Source organism: Pollicipes pollicipes, unplaced genomic scaffold (genome assembly GCF_011947565.3).
Source record: "Pollicipes pollicipes isolate AB1234 unplaced genomic scaffold, Ppol_2.1 Scaffold_4002;HRSCAF=4701_pilon_pilon_pilon, whole genome shotgun sequence".
Lineage (NCBI taxonomy): Eukaryota > Metazoa > Arthropoda > Thecostraca > Pollicipedomorpha > Pollicipedidae > Pollicipes > Pollicipes pollicipes.
The window spans coordinates 30564352-30587643 of record NW_023596420.1 but is presented as its reverse complement, the minus strand read 5'-3'; the positions used below and the strand labels follow the sequence as shown (position 1 = coordinate 30587643).

The following is a 23292-nucleotide window of genomic DNA, read 5'->3' as shown; positions in this document are numbered from 1 at the left end:
TCATTGGTCTTCTCGGTACCAACAAATCTTGTCCAGTAGTAGTGCACAATTTTCGTGCTTCGAAGTTCAAAACTTATTTCTTATGCCATTCAGTCTTCTCTGGCGATGAGGTAAGATCTCGAAACGTAAGAATGTAAAGACTGGCGAATATATGAGTGATTTTGCACGAACCATTTCTCATCTAAACGATAGTACTAAGTCAAAAGCCCGGAAACTAGAGTGAGGCATAAAAAACCTCGCGAATGCTGCGTCAGCGGTCATTTCTAATCAAGCACACACACACACACACACACACACACCACACACACACACACACACACCACACACACACACACACACACACACACACACACACACCACACACACACACACACACACACACACACACACACACACCACACACACACACACACGCACGCACATACACCACACACACATACACACACACACATACACACACACACATACACACACGCACACACATACATGTATATATATATATATATATATATATATATATATATATATATATATATCTATCCGGAAGTCATGAACCACAAATTAATCAAGGATGTTCCCATGGTACACTCAGACCGGATCAGGTGCGTAAAGTGGATTCAATTATCCGTGGAAACGTTACTGCAGCTAAAGAATTGAGCTGATAGCCATCATGATCGCACTAATCCTCCCGACCGTGGGAAAAAGAAGAGCAGTACCGAAGGTGATCATTCATCACGCCAAGGGCGACAACCAGGAGGCCACTGGTTCACGTACCCGTCGGCATTGCCATGCGGTGCTTAGCTCGCGCCTCAGTGATTTGTAGCCTGTTCAGATGCTCGCGGCCTATTATTTCAGCGCCTGCTGCTCACGAGGCTTCCAGACCCGCATTCGTGACTGGTCTGCGGCCGTGAGGCGCGTCATGTTCCGTCTCGCCGGCCACCGGTGCACCAATCAGCTGGCCGGCTGTCACGTTTGTGATCCCTCGATCGACTTACCGTAGTTCTCAGTGAGTTACAACTCCGCACTGTGGTGTTAGCCGATATTAGGTGTGATGTAAATATTAGGAACCTTCTCGACGAGCAGATCATGGTCCCGAATCGGGCATGACCAAACCGTTTTCAATGTCGGACAGTTCAGATGTGCTGTTATGGCAGGCGCATGGGGTCAGGGTTGGATGCATGATCACCGCCTCAACACCGCTCTAGTGGCTGGGAACCGACGTCACTATCTCGGACCAGTTGGAACTCAAACAGTTGGAGCTGGCGGATGTCGCAGAGTGGTCACGATGGTTGAACGTTAGGCTGATTCGTGCCTTTAAAATTTCGCAATGTTTTTATTTCGGCTGTTAGATTTGTTCGATTTTGCGCACAAATGGTCCTTCTGAAATGTTGTTGCGCGATTTGAATCACAGGCCGCTGCGAGCCCTTTTGTTTCACAGATTTCCATTTTGTGCCGTTGATGTCTTATTATGTAGTTCTTTCTCAGGAGATTTACACGCCGTTACCCCAATCATCTCTGAATTGATAATTTAAGTAATTGCTTATAATGCTAGCAAAATAACCAGGATAATGACGGCCACACTCGTAGATCGTAAACATAATCATCATGACTCCAATGTTAGAGCCAGTGTGCTCAAGGTGTGACCTACGTAATGTGTTGTTATGGTACTGACGTTGCAGTGAGCGGCTTGCGTCACCTTCAGGTCGGGACTCTTAACATTAGCGGACCAGGCTACACTAGACCCGGGTTCACCAAACCCAGCGCGGACCGGACCCGGCCTTATGTAGCGATCGGACCAGGCCGCACCAGACCCGGCTCTCACCAAACCCAGCGCGGACCGGACCCAGCCTCATGTAGCGATCGGACCAGGCCGCACCAGACCCGGGCTCACCAGACCCAGCGCGGACCGGACCCAGCCTATGTAACGATCGGACCAGACCGCACCAGACCCGGGGCCCACCAAATCCAGCGCGGTGGCCGGTCTCATCTGTCAACACTGCGACCGGTCTACTGAAATCCAGCACGGGCTCCGCCCCCAAACAGAGCCGTCAAAGCCTCGTACCAGCGAAGAAGACGCAAGTGCTGGTGTTGTGGTTCGCCTTTGCAGCGCAAAAAACACTGGCGTTGTCGTAAACACTCGATTTCGTGGGGAACGTGACGGGGTCGCGCGTCAGTGTTGAATGAATTGCGCAATGAATGGAAAATGAATTACTATTTAAACTGAGTTGGTGACGGAAACAGGAAGGTTAAGAAGGTAAGAGTCCAGTGGGAACAGAATTCGTGTGGAAATGGCGACATCCGTATGCAAATGAGCAGGTGGCAGAAGGCGTGCTGCGATATTTCCCCCGTGGGAGTGAATACTACTTGCTTAGAGCATTACCCAACGGCTTTATTCATACACGGCCTGTATGGCATTTGCATCATAAGCCACATGTTTGCCTTCATCTCACAACGGGCAGATCGCTATAGCTTTCAAACCCAGAGGGCAAGAATTAGGCCTAACGTAATATTTGTGTTGCATACTTAAGCAGCGTTTGTGTTGCAAACAGTTGCTTGAAAAACCATGACGATATACATGAGGTTATCATGGAATAATAGCTGGGCTACTGAATCACTATTGCCTGCCATTCCACGCAATTGAGGAACACCCAAAGACAATTAAAACGGTCGTAAAAATGATCCATGTGCTGTGTGTGGAGAATTAGTGCTGTCATTAATTTGCATCTGGCCATTTCAGTACCCACCCAGTGCATCAGATCATGGCTTCATAACGAACCTTCTTTTAACAATACGTGGCAACTGCCACTGCCTGAGACGAGGCATGGGCCTTGGTTCGTCTGGACTGGGAAAACCTTCGGCTCGTCATCTTGTGGGAGTCACACCAGTGTGAATCGATTCACTTTACAGACTATTGGGATTCTAACTCACCAGTTAAGCAATTTTGCTGTGGTCGCAGACGCAGACTACAGACATCGAGATTAAGATCCGAACTGAAATATGTCGGAAGTCAGACTGATGGTAGATCTCTTTGCTTCTTATTATGGTTTTATCCATCGCCATTTAGTGCGTCTTAGCCGTAAAGCCCTTGTATTGTTATAGTTTGGAATGCGGCCTATGGCTAAGTATTCGGTATCTGATGGTAGTACGTGCATTGGGCTCGCTCTGGTTTATTTCGTTTTTCTTTTTGTCGGCTTAGATGGAGAAGTTTTTTTTTAGAAACAGCTTTGTATTTTTATGGTTTGGGCTATAATGAGTAAGACTGGTGTTGGTATGGCACTCGCGTAGGGGTCCCGGATCAAGCCGACTCCCCCCCCCCCGGACTTGTAACGTGCGTGAGCAAATGTTGACACTTGAAAATTCGAGGTGGACACGCAGGCCCCTATGAATGAAGCAAATGGAGTACTGTTTCACGCCATGCAAACATGCTATGTACGTACAGAAGCTCAGCTATGTCTTTCAATTAATTTTTTGAGTTCCCCCATGCAAAATCCCGTGTACATCCCTGAGCATCGGGAACCCAACTTCGCAAAGACCTTCAAAAATGTCTACAATTTCACAACTTTCCCAAAATTGACTCGCCAAGACATCGGATAAGACATAGTTCAGGTCAAATTTAGTGTTAATGGAATCAGTGTAACCTGCTATAATCTATCCTTGACAACTTCCACCAGGACAGCATGATATGGAGCGACCCATGCCTTGCTTGATCCCGCAACACGGCGACGGACTCAGATACAATACGTCATGGCTCGCGGTCTCGTGCTCAGGCTCGGACCCATGAGCAGTGACGGTGCGTGGGCTCGGGCTCACGTGAGACGACCATTGGGGACGAGGCACTCGTACCCAGATTCCAGATATCAGAACTCAGACTCAGATTCGAACTCAGGCCCTTGGAAGCGGACCAATACCTGCCAGGGACAGCATTCATGCATGCATACTGTGCAACAACACGGCGGTGGGTTACTCAGCAACATGTACAGCAGAGGACAAACGGAAACGTTGATGCTCTGACACCGAGTGAATGAAGAGAATGTGCTTCAACGCTCCTCATACTCAACGCAAAGATCCTCTTCCGGAAGGCATGATCCATCTCTTTGAAGGGTAATTTTGACTTAATGCTAGTGATATTACGCTGTCAGGGCGCCCACCGCGCACATCACGCACAGTACTTCCGCTTGTTAGCCACAATGGTATTATGCGTTCCACCAGGTCTTTGATCACTGGCAAATTGCTGTTTGCTTACCCCCTGTTGTGAGGATTGTAGCGGTATCAGGCGTGTTGAGGTATTGTTTTCCTGCTGGGTGTCACATTAAGATACTTAATTTTCACCCGCTCACACAAATCAGTGCCGCCTGATGCTGTACTACAAGCTTCTGTGTGCACAGGTGTTTGCTGCTGGTATGTTTTTCGTACTCACGTGACCCCTTTCACCTTATTGACATATCTGTTGTGTGGTGAGGCGATGGACTGTATACATACATATATATATATATATATATATATATATATATATATATATATATATATATATATATATACATATATGTATATGTAAATATATATAATGTATGAATATGAATATATGTATATATATATATGTATATATGTATGTATGTATATATATAGATATATATATCTATATCTATATCTATATCTATATCTATATCTATATCTATATATATATATATCTATCTATCTATCTATCTATCTATCTATCTATCTAGCTATATATTCCCAATGGTCCTTGGAAAAGTAAGGAAAGTAATGAAAGATATAAAGTCGGACATATTATGATACATCTTTGTCCAAATACAGAAAAAATGGGTGGGATCATCGGCTGGCAATTTTAAATCACCTCTGCTATTCATTTTGATAAAAAGATGTTGCCGAAATATCAACTCATATATATATATATATATATATATATATATATATATATATATATATAATATATATATATCTCTCTCTCTCTCTCTCTCTCTCTCTCTCTCTCTCTCTCTCTCTCTCTCTCTCTCTCTCTCTCTCTCTCTCTTCTCTCTCTCTCTCTCTCTCTCTCTCTCTCTCTCTCTCTCTCTCTCTCTCTCTCTCTCTCTCTCTCTCTCTCTCTCTCTCTCTCTCTCTCTCTCTCTCTCTCTCTCTCTCTCTCTCTCTCTCTCTCTCTCTCTCTCTCTCTCTCTCTCTCTCTCTCTCTCTTCTTTCTCTCTCTCTCTCTCTCTCTCTCTCTCTCTCTCTCTCTCTCTCTCTCTCTCTCTCTCTCTCTCTCTCTCTCTCTCTCTCTCTCTCTCTCTCTCTCTCTCTCTCTCTCTCTCTCTCTCTCTCCTCTCTCTCTCAATTCAAAGCTCTCTCAAGTAGGACCCTATGTCCCTTTTAGAGCTCGAAGTCATCTACAGAACACAGGGCCACCCAAACAGGAACGCGGGTGAATCTTTTAAAAAAAGTCGGCGATCAAACCTTAACGTCCAGGCCTCATCAGGGGCGATTATGTGAACGTGGTACATGCCTGAATGTGTGATGTGTGGTAACCCAAAATCGTGTAATGTATAAATGATGCCTGACGTGTGATGTATATGCCTGTTTAATTGAAATCGTTTGAGTGTTTTATTGATGCGTGATGTGTGATGCCTGATCATTTCAACTTGCTTGCATGTTTGAATGAAGCGTGGTTTGTGATGTCTGTTTACTTGAATCCGTTCGCATATACTTTTATATTTTGCGTATCCTAATTCTTAATTGGATATGCACTGTAGCGTAGCAATGGCTGGTGATTGTTCCTTGTTTAATCCCCTGCTTGTTGGTGTCCTGTAAAAACTGTGGCTTGCTGTTTCAACAAAAACAAAACTGAAAAATCGAGTAGGATCATCGGCAGGCAATTCTGAATTCCCTTCTGATACTCATTTCAATAAAGGCATGCTACCAAAATATCAATGCCTCTATATATTCATTCTCCTGGCTTTTATCAGAGGAATAACGCTGTTACTACTGTCTTGTCAATGTGAATAATGCTCCACGCAAATGCATTGAACAACTTACGTAATTTTGCACTTTAAACATACGATCACAGGCATAGCACATATACAAAAGTTTGCTTCCATTGTATGCTTACGGAATACATGTTTGATGCTTTTGAAAAAGTAGCATTTACATGTTGTATGCTCAAATTCCAGACACACTTCTGTACGGTTGAAAGCTTACGTTTGCACCACATCAAGCTAAAAGGTTACTGGTCCGTTAGGTTTGCATTGCGGGAGGGGAGTCTCTCCTATCAGTTGCATGTCGTAGAGCGGTTGTGTGAATTTTTGTTGTGTATGTTGATGATAGGTGTCATGTGTCTGATGTATAACGTCTCCAGCGCGGTGGCCGTCTATGGCCTGTGGTATGCGCAAATATGACAGTGTTCATTACTAGCGCATTTCTAGTGGGTGGGATGCTGTGTTGTGAACGCACTTGTGTTTTCGACGCCCTTCTAGCAAGTGCATGGCAAAACGTCGACCGAGACTTGTATTTAGGCTGATGTCGATTACTTTGAGGGCCTGACAGTACCCCGGCAGTACAATGGAAACAGTGACCTGCTTTGGTCTGTTCCATCTTGTCTGGTTTGGTTTAGGATATTTTTGGTCACCAGGGATAATTTTTCAAGCGGAATTTTCTTTTGTGAATAACCAGCAATGTTTAAGAGCAAACCTTCTCTCGAAATACCCTTTAATATATATGCATATGTGTATATATACATATATATATACATATATATATATATATATATATATATAAAGCTTGTTTATCTATTCATAATTTCGACTTCAGTGTGTACAGAGATGTCAGTAAAGAGAGTACTTTTGCAGGAGTGCGTCCCCAGAGGGTGCTGCCGGGTGGCGGGTGTGTGGGTGTGACCCGGGGTCAGGCACGGCGGCGGCCGGCGCCGGCGCCGTGACCTCGGCAGGCCGCGCCGCCGGCCGGCGTGTGCCGAGTCTATAAAAACGAAAGTGCGCCTTGGTGCCCGACCAGTTCACTGGCAGTCAGACAGGATGGCGTGGACCCAGGTGTGTACCGCCGGAGACGGGGACCGAGCGCACGGCACCTGCATTGCAGCTAAGGAGCGGCCACGGCCGACTAACCCCCCGCGGCTGGTGGTGGAGACTCACAGCGGTTGTGGAGCGCTCCGCTGTGCTCTGGTGTGCGCTGGTGGTCTTTGGCGTGCCTTCTTGCGCACTGGTGTGCTCGGGTGTGGTCCATTGTGCTCTGATGTGTTCAGGTGTGTTCTGGTGTGCTCCAACGAGCTCTGATGCGCCCTGGTGTGCTCTGGTGCATCCTGGTTCGCTCTGGCGCGTCCTGTGTGCTCTGGTGCGCCCTGGTGTGCTCTGACACGCCTTGGTGTACTCTGGCGCACCCTGGTGTGTTTTGGTACACTTTGATGTGCTCCGACGCGCTCTGGTGCTCCCTGCGGAATTCGGACGCGCTAGGCATGCTCAGGCACGCTCGAACACGCTGTTCATGCTTTGGAATGTCTCGGTGCGCTCCGATGCGCTCTGTTGTACTATTTCATGCCCTGGTGTTCCCTGCTGTGCTTGATACACTCTGGCTTTCCATCGGTGTATCCAGTGAGCAGTGGTGAGGCCTTCATGAACTCTGGACATTTACGCAGCTCCGCCAGCGGCAGAACCCAGCCCATGAGTGGTTCGGACCCTCGAGTCCTCAAGCGGCTTTATCCCCAGAGCATGAGTCTGGTCGTCAGACCATCGGTTAGACCCCCATCGATTAGACCCATTCGTTAGTTCCCATTGGTTAGACCCCGCCTCGGTGAACCCCGAACCATCCCGGGGACTCCCACCGTGGCCAAGCATTTGCTCTGTCTAGACCGACGTGCAGTCGGCAGGCATTCGGTTCGTACGCGTGCGTACATTTGCCAGAGTTTTCACGTCACCTGTTCACATCATCTTTTCATTGGTGATGGCAAGGCTCTTGCCAAATCTACGCGTCCCAAGCTTAAAAGCTTATCCCTGTCGTCTGAATTACTTCATTCTTCCCTGCGGGTATATATGTTTGCTTCACTGCTGCCCAGGTCAATAGCGTTCCGATGTGAATAGCAATATTTCTTGTATTTTAACTTGCATTTAAGTCTGACTATTACGTCATGCCATTGCATTTTGTTCATTGTTGTCTCACTTTACGCGGACGTGAAGATTAACACAATACCATGCCTATCCTGTAGAGATCCGTGTGGTGTGATCCCGAGTGTGCACAGGTGTTCACTATTCTGTCCTCTGTTTACTTCTGGAGGCTTGGCCACTGAATGTTTGGCTTGAGATCAGATATTGAGCCTTTTATTACACCTGACAGCATCTCGTGTTTGCTGGTAGCCGCACATCTCTGCATCCTTAACCACGGACATTTCTCCACACCCTGACACGTGCTGATGCGGATCTCCCTGCCGCTCCCTGTGACGGGCTCGCGACTTTAAAAAAAACCGGCGCCGCTGCTTCTCACGCCCCCAGGCTGCACTGCCAGAAGAATGCGTGTCTTGGACACCTTACCGAGGGCACAGCGTCTGCCGGGAAAGTTATTATGGACGTAAACAATTCCGCTTCCCGTCGAGAGGTACAGAATCTGATTTTGGAGTCCCGATTCCGATTCCGCGTTCGCAAAAACTCTGCCGAGGCGTCTGAACTCCCGCCTCAGAGCTCGTCAGCACCAGCAGGCTAACCGTCTCTGAACTCCTCCAGCAGTTCGCGTCCGCTCAGGCACCTGACCCGCCGACAGAGACGGATCGGCGGTCGGCGGCGGCGTGTGTGCTGCCGTCGCGCGCGGGCACGAGCCCCGTCACCCCGCCGCCCGGGTCCATCGCTCAGCTGTCGGCCATGTCTCTCCGCTTTTTGCCGCCCCTGGCCAGGCGTATTTCTCTGTTCGTCGCACATGCGCGGAAGCTCTAGAGCGCGTCCTTCATCCACGTCAGACAGTGTCGCTATAAAGTTTCCATCCCTCACGAGAGCGACACTTTTTCGCTGTTTTCCTATGACGTCGCCGGAAATCTCCGGTGTGATCTTTCTCCGATCATGCGCGTACACAACGGTTACAAACGTCCCGCAGTCAGGCACGTGACCGCTCTTTCCGGGCCCCTCGGCCGCTCATTCCAACACTGCCATCAATCTGGCTTTCATCACACGCCCAAAAAACAGCCTACCATAGCGCTGTGGCGACGCGGCATGGGGTTATTGGAGATGCGGCGCTGCTCCGTCCAGGGACGATTCGATGGGTTCCGGTCGGGTGACGGTGTGCTCCGGTCGGGGTGATGGTGTGCTCCGGTGTGACTATAAGCTGCAGCGTGACGCTGTGCTCCTCTGTGACGCACGCCTCCAGTGTGACGCGCGGTTCCAGTGCGACGCCTCGTTCTGGTGTGACCCAGAGCTCCAGTGCCGCACTGTGCCCCGAGGTGCTCCGCTGAGGTCGCCCCAGTGGGTCGCTGCCCGCTCCCGGGTAACACTGGGTCCCATGTAACGCCGCCCCCCGTGCATCCGCGCGCCCAGTGCGCCCCTGTGCCCGGCTAGCGGGCCGCGGTGGCCGCCGTGGTGACCCCGGCGCTGGCCCTGAGCGCAGCCCCTAATTGTGGGCCAGGGGTCGGTCATCACTCAGGGGCCGGCACCGTCCCAGATCCGTCGGGGCGGGAGGTCATAGCCTTGTCGGTCCTTCCTGCACGTGGCCTGACCTGGCCCATCCAGCCCCTCTCTCGCGAGAAGGCCTCTGCAATGCGATGCGGTCGTGGCGTGGCGCTGTTGGGGACACTGCGAAAAGAGAGGAATGTGTGCTGGATCTCCCATGTGGCAGAATGACATTAATTTCACGTTCGTTCATCGTATAAGCTTTATGAGCTTTCGCCACTTTCCTCTGAAATTTCTACCATGTTGGTTTCAGCTCATGGGCACCTAGCGACAGCATGCGTTCTCCTATCAATGACCTTACCGATAACGTCAGGAACATTCCGGCTTTCCCGACCGCCGCATTGCACCGCCCCCCCCCCCCCCCCCCCCGGTGATGTTACACCTCTCCCTCTCCCTCGACCGCCAGCCGCTCGGCGCTCCGGCGGGGTCGCAGACGTGACGTCACAGTCTCGTGCCGGGCAGACGGGGTGGCGTCCAGGCCCAGTTTCTGCGCACCTGGCCGCCTCCGATTGCGCCATTGGCGGCGCGCGCGGCGATCGTGGCGCAGCGCCAGCGGTGGGCGCGCGCGCCGCCTGATCCGTTCCCAGGCTCTTTCACAAACGGTTTCGGGAATTCGGTTTCGTCCGTTAATCGTCCCCACATAAATATTTATCGTGGCGGGCCTCTGTGGAAACCGAAAGTGATGTGTAGGTGATGGCCAGGGGCTCCTGCTGGTGTCATCGGCCACAATAGGGCGGCCCTCTCCTTCCCTCTCCTGGAGTCCAGACAGCGCCGCTGGAGCGGGGTAGTCCCCCACAGGAGCGAAGCCTTGCACGATTCCCTGTGCGGGTCGAAAACCAGAGTCTCAAAAAGCTCCCAGGCACTTTGGAGTCCCGAAAGTGTTGTTGCTTCTGGTCACCTTAACTAACTTCGGCGGGACGAAAATATATTTTGGAAGAAGGTTCCAAGAACACGCAATTCCCTGCCGTTCCTTCCACCGCTGGGTGGCGGATGGCAGCCGGGGTACCTGGTATGGAGCGGCCGGCGCGAGCGGCCAGTCTCCATCTGCGCCCCTGTCAACCAATCATCTGGCGTCTTCGCCGGCCGGCCGGCGACCCGGTGGCATGGTGCGGCCCCGTTTCCCCTCTTCAGCGCAGACCGCCGCCGGCGGTGTCTGCACCCTTCCTCGTTGTGCAACGCTGCACCTTTCAACATGCAGTTTGCGTCAGTGCCGCTGGACGCAGTTTATCGGCGCGGCAGATTGAGATGGAGTTTTCGTCACCGTCAGTACTAAGCTGCTCTACACCCCAAGGGCCAATTCCCTGGTGGTCTGGGCTGTTAAGCTGTCTGGGCGCCCGCCAATTTCTGTTTTATGTTTCATCTTTGCGTCTGTCTTGCCACTCTCTTCGTAATTTATGTTGCTATGCCTATCCGTTCTCCTATTCATCCCATTGACGAAATTCGCATGCCATTGCGGGCCGCTCAAACGAGGTGGATCATCGCGAGACAACGCTCTCGCCGCCTTGCCCACGTCGTTCCCAGTTGCTTATGCAAGCGTCTACAGCACGAATTTTGTCGTAAGTCATGGCCATTCTGTCATCATCGGCTGGGGGCGCGGCCCTCCCTCTCCTCACACCTCTCACGCCGCGCATCACCTATCAGCCGCAAACGATGTGAGACCAGCAATGTAGAAATCTCAGGGGCGTTTCATTTTGAAGGATCAGCTGGCGACAAACCGGCTAATTTAGAGAACCCAGCTGGCATTAGCCTCGTTTATCTCCGGGCTAGCTTTCAGGGCTCCGGCGATGGTTTAAATGATGTGTTCCACATTTGTATGGGGCTTTCAACTGAAATACCATCATGAAGATCATTCAGTGCAGGTCATAGCCCCGCCCTTCTTAAGACCTAAACCTCTCTGGTTCCTGAGCCGCACGCCCGGAAGGAAATGCATATTTTTCTGGAAGACTATTTTCATCCTACCTGATGCCTGTTTCAATATCTTCAAATATGAAGCATTCCCTTGAAGCAGGCTTAACCTGTCGCGCGAGATGTATCTGCTCAGATGTGTCACCGACTTTTATTGTTTATTGCAGTCTTCTACCGTCGTGTGGCACCGCCGATTTATTCATTTTCGATGGTCCCGAAGTCATATATTGTGCACACGAACAGAACAGTAAGCAACTTCAACGAGCATAGACAATTATCCAATGACGCAGAGTGAATTGCGTCCGAGGATCTCTCTGAGATGCAGTGAGCGCCGCCCGTACTGGCCGAGCCCTCCGCCGAGGTCGCTGTTGCCGTGGCGCCGGCTCGCGTGACCCGCCCGTGCAGTGAATCACCCACCGGCGCTGGCACGCCCTGGCGGGGTCACTCTGCAGGTGACCCGTCTGACCCCAGTGGGGCATTTCGCCAGCCGCAGCACGCCGCCGCACCGGTCGGCCCGTCCGAGCAGCAACGGGCTCACCGCGGCGGAGCTCGCGGCGTCAGCTGTGCGGCTCCGCGGCGGGGCGGTGGCTCGCGGTATGCACCGCCGCGTCGCCAGCAGCGCCGCGCGTGACAGACGGCGCTCGCTGGACAGCTGCGTCCGCTCCACATGCAGCCGGTGCGTGGGCGCCGGCGGCCACGCGCGCGACCGCCGGCGACAGCGCTGTAAATTCAGGCGGTGTTGCACCGCTGGCGGACCCGTGTGAGAGAAGCCTTGACTGGCCGCGAGGCCCGCCGCCGGCGGCTGCATTGTGACGTCACGTCTGGGCGGGGCCGACGCAGCCACCGCTCCCCATTGACGAGCCGGTAAACAATGCTGGCGTGCGCGCCGACCGCGGCCGAGCAGGCCGGGCCGCGACCTTGCCGCCCGCCGGGTCAGCCGGCGCTAGGCGGCCGAATGAGTGCCCTCTCCGCGGCACTCTTCATCGTCCGCCATTGTCGTCGAGCAGCTGTGACGGCCGAGATGCGCCCGGCGTTGCAAAAGAGCGAATTTATTATGAAACGCATTACGGGCGGCTAATAGAGCCTACGTGCTGTCTCCGAGCGTCGGCGCCGTTGCGCCACCGGTGCGGTTACTACACGTCGCGAGCCAGATAAATCTCGTGCCTGTTTGTGCCGTGATGTACCGTCGTCGCGTGACGGGTCTCCGCTGCCCGCGAGCGGCCGGCCGCGGGCACACGGTCCCGGCGACGGCCCGAGATATGCGCTCGTCACGGTGTCGGCTCGCCGGCTGTGGAGGTCACCCGGCGCGTTCGGGTGTCCCCGGAGGAGCCCGGTGACTGAGCGGCCCGCTCGCTCGAGATTAACGCTGTTTACCGGCGCGCGTGGGGTCAGATGGGCCGTGTGAGCACCCAGCGCGGCTCCCAGAACAGCGCTCGCTTTATTCAACCGCGAGGATGAAAAACAAAACGCGGCGCATGGCTGCCGCTCCGCGCGACTGTGATTTTACGATGCGTGCCGTGGGCGCGGTGTTTACTGCGCACGCTCGCGGCTAGCCATCCGGAGTCTCCACCCAGTCGTTGCGGTTACGTGACTGCAGCACCGCTCCCGTCGACTGGCTATCGAACTGTCTGGGCGAGAGCCCAGAGTCGGCCTCTGGCTCCATGAAGGCTACGGCGGGAGCGGCGCGGGCTCGGAGGCAGCCGTGATGGCCCGCTGCAGACGCTGTTTGCTCTGCTCTCTCGCCGCCGGCTGCGGCGAGCTCCGGCCGGCCAAGGCCGCGTGCTCCTCGAGTGGCGCTGGCCGGCCGAAGACAGCTCCCTTCTAAAGCGCCCGGCGCCGTGCAGGTGTGGCGGATCGAACGCCGAGCGTCGAGGCGCACATCGCCGTGGTCGTCGCGTGTGTCGCTCATCTCCGCGCGCCGCGAGGAGACGACGGGCCGACGCTGTCAGCCCAGGATCAAGGCGTCCGGCTTCAGACAGTGCTCCCTGGCCTTCATATGTTGCCTGAGATGGCCGCTGGACTCGTTCCCGGCCGCCTCAGCGTCCGCAGACCTCGAAACCTCTCATTGCCAGGCGGTGACGACCCAACACGAGACCCGTTACGTCCTTAACTGTGAGAACCTCGGATCCTCACGACAACATGAACAGGCGGCCCAAATGGGACCACGTCCGTAGCGACCTCGAATCTTGCTCGCCAAATTACCCATCGGTAACGCACCTTGACATCTGACATCTCGGCTCCAAAACAAAGAGCGGCGCGCGCGACGATTGGGTGGAATGCGAGCCGCAGCGACCGCGACGAGCGGTCTTTACGCTGAGACAGCGAGCCGCGGCAGGCAAACTGTGCCGCTTGCATGGCCCGCTGCCGTGAGCCGACCCACCGATGGGCTGACGTAGATGTCCAGTCAGTTGAGTAAGGCTCATCGGGTACTTTTGTCAGCTGTGGACCCTGGAGCTCCTTTCAGATTCAATTGAACATGGTGATTGGCAAATCCCATGTCAGAAGTGTGACGGGATTCAATTCGGTTTTCGTGCGCTATTTATGCATGCCAGGGACGCTGCCTGATCGGCAGGTCCGAGCGAGGGGATTGTCCGCACAGCTGAGCGGTGTGGAGTCAATGGAGTCAATGCCTGTCTGGGCGGCGTGGAGTCAAGAGTGAAGTCAAGGCCTTCCAGAGACGGTGTCGTCCGGCCCAGACGATACTGTCAGCAGAAGAATATTGAACACAGATGTGTGGTTGCTTAAATCTGTCCGGTGCAGCCTGTCCTCACTCCTCATCCTGCAACGTCTTGTTTGACAGAAGGAATGCCGTTTTGTACTAAGTTCTTCTCATGGAAAGCTCTTTGGTTGGTTGGAACTGCTATGACAACAACCAAGATCTTTATCCACCATTTTGTCAGCATCTGTGCCCTATAACTAAATTTTGTTTGCAACCTCGGCAGCCCTACGACTGACCTTCGGTGTCTCTCAGACGGCCGCCTCCTCCGGGTTCTCACCGTCTCTCGTCATGACGGCGCTCCAGAGCGGCCCCACCCACCCCTGCGCCGCCGCCGCCGCCGCCGCTCCATTTGGTCCCGCCGCTTGACCCAGCTCATTTGCAGCCCCCATTCCGTCGCGTGGGGCAGCGTTGCGAGACGGAGAAGAGAGGGGCGCCGCCCTCCCGCCACGGGCGCGGGCGGGGGTCCAGACCCGACATCGGGGTCAGGACGGCGCTGCAATGCAATGGCTCAGCATTCTGACCGCTGCCATGGCAACAGAAGCCGGCAGCCTAGCGCGCGCTTGGCCCGCGCGGCTTGCCAGGCGGCAGTCACCCGTGCCTGCGCTTGGCGCACGGGTTTTTGCGGCCTGCGTTTTTGCATCACCCAGAGTGTGGCTATTGTGATAGCGTGGGTGACGCGTTTGTACTCGTGTCTGGTGTGGGCCCTGAAAAAAGAGGCGAGCTCGGCGCGTGCCAGTATCACGTGACTCATCGTCGTCTGACCCCGCCGATAGCAGCACCGTGTGACGCATCCACCCGCACATAAAGGCGCCGGCTCGGGATATAAACTGTACTTACAGGCGGAGACGCTGGATCTTTAACCCACATAGTCGGCCGCGCTCCCGCCCGGCATGAATCGCAACCAAGGCTGTTCGCGGCACAAAGGCTGGTCTCGCGACCGACCTTGGCTTGGGGTGCAAAGCGTTATTTGCGAACGAGTATCCGTCGGCGTAGGAAGAGGAATGTCTGCCCGCTGTGACAGCCTTGGCGCGTCCGGCTAAACAATTCATGGCACAGCACCTGCAGTCGACCAGCATGGCGCGGTGAAGGCACCGGCGTCTGAGGTAGGGGTTGCGCCCTCGCGTCAGACGCGGGTGCGCCTCCGAGCCCTCCCCTGTCCCTCTCGAAGCCAGTCGCTCGCCTCGGCTTGCGCGATGGTTGGGCCGGACGACCACCTGAGCGCCAGCTGTCGATTGGACCCGCGGTCAGCCGCCATTATGTCATTCACCCGTGGCGCCGCCCGCTAATAGGTCATTATGTCATTCACCGGCAACGGAGGGCGCCAGCGGGTCATTATATCATTCTCCGGTAACACGGGTCATTATGTCGGCGTCGCCGCGGATAACGCCAGGTAATCCGCTTACGTCCCGGACGCCTGCGCCGCACGTCTCCTCCTCTACATGACGGGTGAGACTGGCCGAGCCGTGTTCGCAGCCTCTCCCAGGCGGCGGAGGCGACGAACACTGCAGCGCGCGTGTCCGGCAGTGCGACTGGGGGTGCATTCGGCAACGCCGGCGCGGGCGTGTTCGCTGGCCGGCCGGCCGCGCCGGCCGAAATGGATGAGCTGGTGCGTGGGCGACGTTGTGCCTTTTTGAAAGGGCCTGGGTAAACAGGCACGTGTGTCATCGTGAAGGGCGCGTGCCGTGTTGACTCGCGGCTCGTAACGTTCAGCGGCCACTTACGACACGGCGGCCGTGTTTACCTAAACTCATCGCGCAGCGAGCTGGCTTGAATGCGCAGCTTCAGACATAACGGGACAGACTCGCACCCACAGGCACGCGACGGGTCCGAGCAGCTGTGTTTGATTGGAAGTGGCGTCGGCTCATCGCGGCTGGGGACAGCCTCACGCGCATGGACGTGGCTTTCTCATGTCCTGCCTGTCAGTTGCGAAACTCAAACAGCTATTGGGGCTTCCGTGTGAACATGGACGTCACCGCTGGGGTGATTGTTGGCTGAGGATGGGCTTGTTGAACTAAGAATGGTTTGTGGTGCTGTGGCTTCCAGGCCAGCATGTTACGATTCCAGAACAACTTAAAACATGCGACTTTTTCATTGTGATCAGGTTAAAACAATGTTCTAATATTCCTAGTCTTCATCTGTTAAGCTAAATTCTCAATCAATTACAGTTTACCTAAATACGGGTCTGCTTTTGATGGCACGTTCATAGTATCTAACGCCCCAAAAAGAAGATAGCCATTTTTAGCCATTCCTTTCTGCTTTTCAGGCAGCGATGGAGCGATAGCTTTTTCCTGACCGAGCCCTAAAACACACGCTGAGCATCGCGGCCGCGCAACTGAATCCGACCCACCTTAATGTGCATTCAGTCGGCTCTATTGAGGGGTGCGCGGGCCGCGCCGAAGCGCACGCCGCGCCGGTCCGCCCGAGATCCCGTATTGGGGTCGCCGGCTCCCGATTCGTCGCGTTTATTTGGCTTGGCCGAGAGCGAGAGCGGTGTTGGCCTTTGTCTGGGTCAGCTTCCGAAGGTCACCCGAGTTGGGAGGCGGGTCATTTCTCTCCTTTTTTGCTGCGGTCTGGCGGAGGAGCGGCGGCCGACCAACGCCATCAAGGACTCGCTGTGTCGCACGCTTCGAGCGTACCCTGAAGCTGATTGAATTTAGCGCCTTCTTAGCCGGGACATTCCCCAGCCAAGCATCATCTCGTTGCTAGGGCGCGGCCTCATCTCGCTGTCATGTCCAGTAGCCGTTTCAAGCTGTCGCGCGCAGTGGCCTCCGCGGCTGCCATAAGTGTCAGCTTTGTTCAGCCATTATGACCGGCTGCCATGTTCAGTTGCCATGTCCAGCTGCCATGCTTGGCGGCAGCGCCATGAGCGGTGGAGCCTGGACATGCTCCGAGCCAGCGGAGCCGGCCGCTGCTCTTCTCTTGGCTCTTCACTCCACTTGGTCGTCTGCACGGACGCTCCTTGCCACCGTACCCCGACGCTGTATGAGTGTCGGCGTCAAACGAAAACGACGGGTGTGATGCGCTCCTATGACGTCAGCCAACGCGAGGCCTTTCGCCGGTGACCTTGTGCAGTCCTCAAGACGAGCCCGACGAGGCGGCGGAGCGCGGTGCGGGCCAGCCGGCGCCGTCCGCTCGAGTTCGACGCGTGCCGTGTCACCCGGTCGCCCGCACAAGCTGCGAAGCGATGGGCGATGAAATGTTGGGTGGCGAAGCGCTCGTCCGCAGCTTATTATACAAATGTGTGATCATGTGGTGCAGTGGGGAAAGAGCGCCCAATCTATGCGTGGAGAAATGAACGTGTACTTCGCGGTTTTGACTTTTGAATTTACCTCCCGCTCATGCACCCGTGAGGGTCCCGCAGGCCGTGCATGTACGTCTCGTGTTTTGTACTGCATGTGGCCGGAAGGCCTGGTGGAGACTCTCGTTCACTGACGCTGCCGCGTTTCGCGTCTGGCAGCTGTCCTCCTCTGACACCGCTCTCGTCGGCAGCTGTCCTCCTCTGACACCGCTCTCTTCGGCAGATGCTGCTGCTGCTGGCAGCGGCGTGCGCGCTGGCGGGCGGCGAGCCGCAGAAGGGTTACAGCTACCCGGTGCCGGAGAACGGTCTGTACCTGCCGCCGCCACCGGACAAGGGCGGCCCCATCAACCCGGGCGGGTCGAACACCGTCGACATCGGTATCGAGTTGCCGCGCGACACCACGCCCCGGCCGGCAACCACGCGGCCGCCGCGCACCTTCCGTCCGCGCACCACCAGCGCGCCGCGCAGGCCCGCCACCAGGCGGCCGCCAGCGACTCGGCGACCGGTGGCGACCACCGAGCGGCCGTACCAACCGCCGGCGACTAGCCGGCCGGTGGTTACCACCCAGCGGCCGGTGGTTACCAGGAGACCGGTGCCGTCTCGGAGGCCGGCGGTGACCACCCAGCAGCCGTACCGACCCCCGGCCACGCGCCGACCCGTGGTTACCCGGCGTCCGGCGGTTACCACGAGGCGTCCGGCGCCCACTCGTCGTCCCGTGGTTAGCACTGAGCGGCCTTACCGGCCCCCGGCGACTCGCAGGCCGGTGGTTACCACCCCAAGGCCTGTGATTACCCGGCGTCCGGCGATTACCCGGCGTCCGGCTGTTACCACGAGGCGTCCGGCGCCCACTCGTCGTCCGGTGGTTACCACTGAGCGGCCTTACCAGCCTCCGTCGACTCGCAGGCCAGTGGTTACCACCGGGCGGCCCTACCAGCCACCGGCGACTCGCAGGCCGGTGGTCACCACCAGGCGTCCTGTGGTTACTCAGCGACCCGTGGCTACCACCAGACGCCCCGTACCCACTCGCCGCCCTGCACCCACTCGCCGCCCCGCACCCACTCGCCGCCCCCCCGTACCCTCCCGTCGTCCAGTGGTCACCACCCAGCAGCCATATCGGCCGCCGGCGACCCGTCGCCCTCGGCCCACTCCGGGCCGCCCCATCACTACGCCCCGGCCAAGCTACATCCCTCCCAACCCGCTGATCCCGGATGGCACTGGCCCCAACGGAGGGTCGCGTGCCCTTCCCTACCACCCGAGCTCCTGTGGTCACCACCCGCCGTCCCATCCCAACCAGGGGGCCTAGCATCACCACCCGCCGTCCCGTCCCAACCAGGAGGCCTAGCATCACCACCCGCCGCCCCCGTCCCAACCAGAAGACCCATCATCACCACTGGCCGTCCCGTCAGCCACCAGGAGGCCCATCATTCACTACTGGCCGTCCCGTTACCACCAGGAGGCCCATCATCACTACTGGCCGTCCCGTCACCACCAGGAGGCCCATCATCACTACTGGCCGTCCCGTCACCACCAGAAGGCCCATCATTACCACTCGTCGCCCCATCCCCACCAGGAGGCCCGCTATCACCACTGGCCGTCCCGTCACCACCAGAAGGCCCATCATCACCACTGGTCGCCCCGTTCCCACCAGGAGACCCGCTATTACCACTGGCCGTCCCGTCACCACTCGAAGGCCTGTTATCACCACCGGAAGACCGTCCGTCACCAGAAGACCCGGTGTCACCACCCCCGCACCGTCCGGCTCCGGCTCGGTAAGGTTCATTTGGAAAAAATAATCACGAGCCGCACCAGGCTGTGGGTGGCTCAGGACGCCCGCTGATGCTTGTTGTGGGCAGAGTCGCTTTAAGAGCTTCCGTTAAGCTTCAGTTAAGAACTGTGCACGATTAGATTCTCTCTAAAAATGGGTTCAAAGGGTGGCCTCTGGCGGTGGCAAGCAAAGCTTCTGACTGTCAGATGGGGAGAATGTGTGTGTGGGGGGAGGGGGGAGGAGGATTATAGAGAAAACGGCATTTCGGTTTTTCTTTGCATGCAGCGCATGGCGCTTGGTATTAACGCGGAGTGTGATGCATACCCCATTCTCCTCCCTGGCACCAACCCTGACTCCTAGCACTCAGGTCATGTGGTGTTTATTTTCATTGCCGTGATTTTTGCTGCCGGGATGCCTACGAATTATATAACGTCCGCACATTCGACTCATCCTGGTCACCTCTCGCATCCGCTAACACGTCCGCCACCCGTTCCAGACGATGATGCACATGTCTCGTCCGTACGAGTTCGGCTACGACGTCGACGACTCGAACACCGACAACGCCTTCAGCCAGAAGGAGACGAGCGACGGCATGGTCATCACCGGCGAGTACCGCTGGAAGATGCCTGACGGCCGCACCCAGATCGTCACCTACCTGGCCGACTGGGCCAAGGGCTACTACGCCGACATCCGCTACGAGTAGCCGAAGCGGCGGCGGTTCAAGTGCGTGACGGTGCGAGCGGGAGCGCCTGCGGTGGCGACGCTCACGTGCGTGACTTTGCCATTGCGATTTCTGTGATACCAAAGCCGCGGCCGAAGCCCGCGGCGCCGACTCAAGATCCTGGTATTGCGCGTGTGCGCCGATGGCCGGTGTTTTGTTGCGGGTGCGAGAAGTGGGAGAGAATCAGGCTGGAGGGCTTCGAGGATGAGAAGGTTGCGGAGCGGGTGCGTGGGAAGGCGTGTGACCTATTGATGCGAGCCACTGAGCGGTGTGAACGTCACGTTCTATGTATATATTCAGAGTGTGATCTTTTGTTTCGATTGGCAGAATGAGCGATGCTTTTAGATTTATGAGATCGTTCGTCATTGGCATACTTATTTGGTCGACGTCAGTGGTAGAATGCCCGTAAGTGCTGCACATGGTGACTGTATTCTTGGCCTTCATTCCTCCTCTTGTGAATAGTTGTATATTCCTTGCTAAATAATACAAACGGGAACACCAGCTCCCAACTCTCTTTCTTGTTTCATTGTTCACATAGCGAGACCTGTCAAGCATGAGAGACAAAAAGAAATGGTAAAGATGCACCTTGAAACCAGACTACAGATAACCTTGATGGCTAGAGCTTAGGGAAAACATGTCAAAATGAGACACCCGTGGCTAAATGTCGATGGTAGACCCACCCTTTCTGGCCTTGTGATCGCCCGCGGCTTTGATGTCTAAATTGTACTAATTACATGAGGGAAGTCGTTTGTCTATTGTTCTGAGTATCACCCGTGTCCATGATAATTGCCACTACCTATTTATGTTTTAGGGAGTCACAAATGCGATCAGGGAAAGTAAAAACATTAGGGTGTGTTGCTCGGTTTCATACCCAAGCTGAGCTATTTTGAGACTGGCATCAAAACGGTTTATTTCCTCTGATCTGTACATAACTTTAGAGAGATATATACCGATAGGAAAGTGGTTATGAGCAACCAGTTCCTACCTAGAGTCTCTGCTCTCAAAATAATTATAATCCGGTCTTTTATAAACTACTGTCGGTCGTTTAAAAGTTGTCAACTTAATATTTTCCTAAATCAAATGTGTGACCAAACCATGCTATCTTAATTCACTTTCAAAACAACTCTCAACTTACCACAGATATCAGCACTATGGAGCCTAATCAGACTGCCATATCTATAGGCAGACGATGCGCTGGTGAATACTGTATATAATCTACAGCTTTGTATGACTGAGTGAGAGGACATGCATGACGTGTGGGCACATAGAACACTAATGATGCGCCACTGACTGTGTATTGTTATTTTGAAGAGGCCCATTGCTATCGGATGCTGCAAGATGCAAGATGTACCACATGCCAAACGATTGGAGCGTGGTACGTGAAAAAGGTTGCAATCTTCTCCATGCTGTATAATCCGAAACATAAGCCAACTCACAAGACTTGTCAGAAGTTGCGAGCAACGAAGCTATATTATGATCTCAAAATCCAAAAAGGCTGTGAAACAATTGAGCGTATTGATTGATTGATATTACTTATATATATATATATATATATATATATATATATATATATATATATGTATATTCTAACATGCATGTTATATATATATATATGTATATTCTAACATGCATGTTATATATATATATATATATATATATATATATATATATATATATATATGGATATATATGTGTATATATGATTGATTCATATTACTATGCAATTCAAATCAAACCCAATTTCCAGAGACTGGAGTTTTTCAGCTGGTCCATTTCATACTGAGATAAGGTCCATCCATATTGCATAACGCCACGAATCGTGACACTTCCTGGCATAGACATCAACATGGGCACTGTGTGTATTGCTGTAGGAGCCTTATAATACGTATTCGGATAGATATCCGTTTCCCCATATACGTATACTTAATACCATTCAACGCGGGGTGGGCCTGTGCTAACCCAGGTCGTCCTGCAGCTCATGCCAGCACCACTGACGTCATCAGCCCAGCGACATCACCTGCTAATATACGTGGGCCAGACGAGCTATGCACGCTCCGCCGGACCCATGGATACTGGCCCGACCCGTCTCTTTCACACGCGGTCAGTTGCTGGCGCGCCAAATTTGAACGGCGGGTTCCATCTGCCCGGCCAGGTAATACGCATAGCCTGGCTAGCTCAGTCGCTAGAGCAGGGGACTCTTAATCCCAGGGTCGAGCCCAACGTTGGGCGAATCGTTTAGGCTATAATGACAGGCGTATGAGAAGAAGGCAAAGAAAGCCATGCTGACCTGCATCCATCTTCAGTGATGCCATGAACATGAACCATCCACCCAGTTTTCTACTTACATTCTCGCCTTGCATGCCGTCATGAGAGCTAAACAATCCGCCCAACGTGGGGCTCGAACCCACGACCCTGGGATTAAGAGTCTGGGATTAACATGCATGACAGTTTTTACTTTGTGTTGCATTTCTTTATCATACAGCCATTGTTGATTACTGAATCATATTGGCAGCATCGTGAGTGAAATGATTAGCAACTAAGAGCGTTTACGTATAGGTAACCACGAAACGTGGAGTTAACTCTTCTCACATAGAAAAAAGTCAGCCTGCTTTTGCAAGACGGCAAAACCCTGGTATTTTCGACACGCGTGTGGCAAATTATGTTTAATACTGAATGCGTCATAGAATTCTCTAAATGCTACCATTGATCAGCTAAGGGCGATAGCAGTAGACAGCGGTCGAAGCTCCTACGGCTTCTCTAATCCATCACGGTCATGAAACGTCATTGTTGTGTATTCTCTGCCACTCTCAGGGCGAGTCACGTGAGGTGAGGTGCCCAGTCTACATGGGGCCGACGAGAGAGTGCAGTGAGCCTAGCGCGTGCCATATGCCACCGCACAGTCAGCTGCTTACGCGCCAAATTTGAACGACGCCTGCCACCTGTCTGGCTCCGAAATGCCTGTAGCCCGGTTTCCTCAGTAGGAAGAGCATGGGACTCGTAACCCCAGGGTCGTGGTTTTGGGCCGCACGTTGAGCGGAATGTTTAGCTCTAATGACGACAAGCAAGACGGCAAAGAAAGCACATAATTGGCAAAGTTTGCCAGATAAAATACAAAAAGCAGCAATAGATTCGAACTTCAAGATCCACGTAATTTGTTCTAAAAGTGGCAGAGGAGCAACAAAAAGCTCAGCTGATTAAAAAATGAATTAAAAAGGATTTGAGAGAATGGATAGC

General features: G+C 54.0%; 1 protein-coding gene across 1 annotated transcript; it reads left to right on the top strand.

Annotated features, from left to right (window-relative positions):
* The first annotated feature begins 7012 nt into the window (after positions 1–7012).
* LOC119094371 (salivary glue protein Sgs-3) lies at positions 7013–20572 on the top strand. The gene is made up of 5 exons (XM_037217435.1): positions 7013–7037; positions 17796–18036; positions 18459–18523; positions 18979–19341; positions 19834–20572. The coding sequence occupies exons 1-5, from the start codon at positions 7023–7025 to the stop codon at positions 20038–20040; spliced, it is 891 nt and encodes a 296-aa protein (XP_037073330.1). The 5' UTR covers positions 7013–7022; the 3' UTR covers positions 20041–20572.
* Positions 20573–23292: the final 2720 nt, after the last annotated feature.